Below are 1,044 nucleotides of genomic sequence, written 5' to 3'. Positions count from 1 at the left end.
CTAATAGGCCTATCCTGAAAATGTATAGGAAGATATCGGCCGAGTCGACTACAATTCTTGCTTGATGTTTTTCAGAGTTATCTCTATAGTAGTAAATCATAATCTGACGGTGAAGTGAGAGGTTACCTTGGATCTGTGATTTTGATAAGCATAGGTTTCCTCCGTGTAACAGGACACTTATTGTCTCGGACTTCGCAGGGGATGTTTTGAGGACTCACAGGGTCCTCTTCTGCGCGCCCGTCCGGAGCCGGTGGGATGTCCTGATCCGGTGGGTGTTCGTTAGCTGGGGCCATGCTGTCCTTCTCCATGTGTGACCATATTCCAAATCCAGCTTTCTTCGAGTCTCTCCATATTTTGGCACAGACTCGGTCAAAGTCATCCTCCGGTACACCTGGATGGATCCAAAGGGAGCGAGGAAACGGTCCCACGGTGCTCCAAGACCGCTTCAAAGCGTTCCGGCGCGGCCTGAAAGGATCATCCGGTATCATTTGCCTTGATGTTTGGGCAATCAAATGATTATTTTCCGAAAAGCATCCTGTCAGATCCATAGGATTAATGATGCACGTTTTGATTGGAATGTTTTGGCGTTTGAATTTGAATGGCAATAAAAAAAATAACAAAAAAGCATAACTGCAACCATGGTGACATGATTGTTGCTTATAAAGAACGTTACGTGCGCTTTTTAGTTGTCAGAGAACATTTGGAGATTGGAATTGCAATAACAAAACCAATGCAAGGCCGAGTGAAAATATAAAATAATATTATTCAAAGTAATATTGACAGTCATAATTTGGGGATGGTGTTTAGCTTAATATGAAATGTTTGGACCACGCAACCTTAATCAGATAATGTGCTGCTTTTGTAATTGACGTCTTCAGAGTGTTAAGCATAAATAGCACGTGTTTCAACAAAAATAGCCACTTTTAAGCAACTTATGAAAACATTATGTCAAATTTGTAAAATAAAAAATAAAAACACGGTTTTGTTTGTTTTCTTGCTCGAATAGCTGATACTTCAAAGCCAACCTGGACAGTATTCTGTGGA

The 1,044-nt window shown here is 41.1% G+C and overlaps 1 protein-coding gene across 1 annotated transcript in view; it reads right to left on the bottom strand.

Moving 5' to 3' along the window:
* LOC127910109 (helicase SRCAP-like) overlaps positions 1 to 662 on the bottom strand; it is an 8,745-nt gene extending 8,083 nt beyond the window's left edge. Inside the window, exon 1 of the mRNA XM_052473173.1 lies at positions 127 to 662. Coding sequence (XP_052329133.1) covers positions 127 to 548 — 422 coding nt within the window. The 5' untranslated portion in view covers positions 549 to 662. The remainder of the gene's footprint in view (positions 1 to 126) is intronic.
* Positions 663 to 1,044: the final 382 nt, after the last annotated feature.

Source organism: Oncorhynchus keta, chromosome 20 (genome assembly GCF_023373465.1).
Source record: "Oncorhynchus keta strain PuntledgeMale-10-30-2019 chromosome 20, Oket_V2, whole genome shotgun sequence".
NCBI lineage: Eukaryota > Metazoa > Chordata > Actinopteri > Salmoniformes > Salmonidae > Oncorhynchus > Oncorhynchus keta.
The sequence above is the reverse complement of the archived record's forward strand: the minus strand, read 5'-3'. Positions and strand labels throughout refer to the sequence as shown.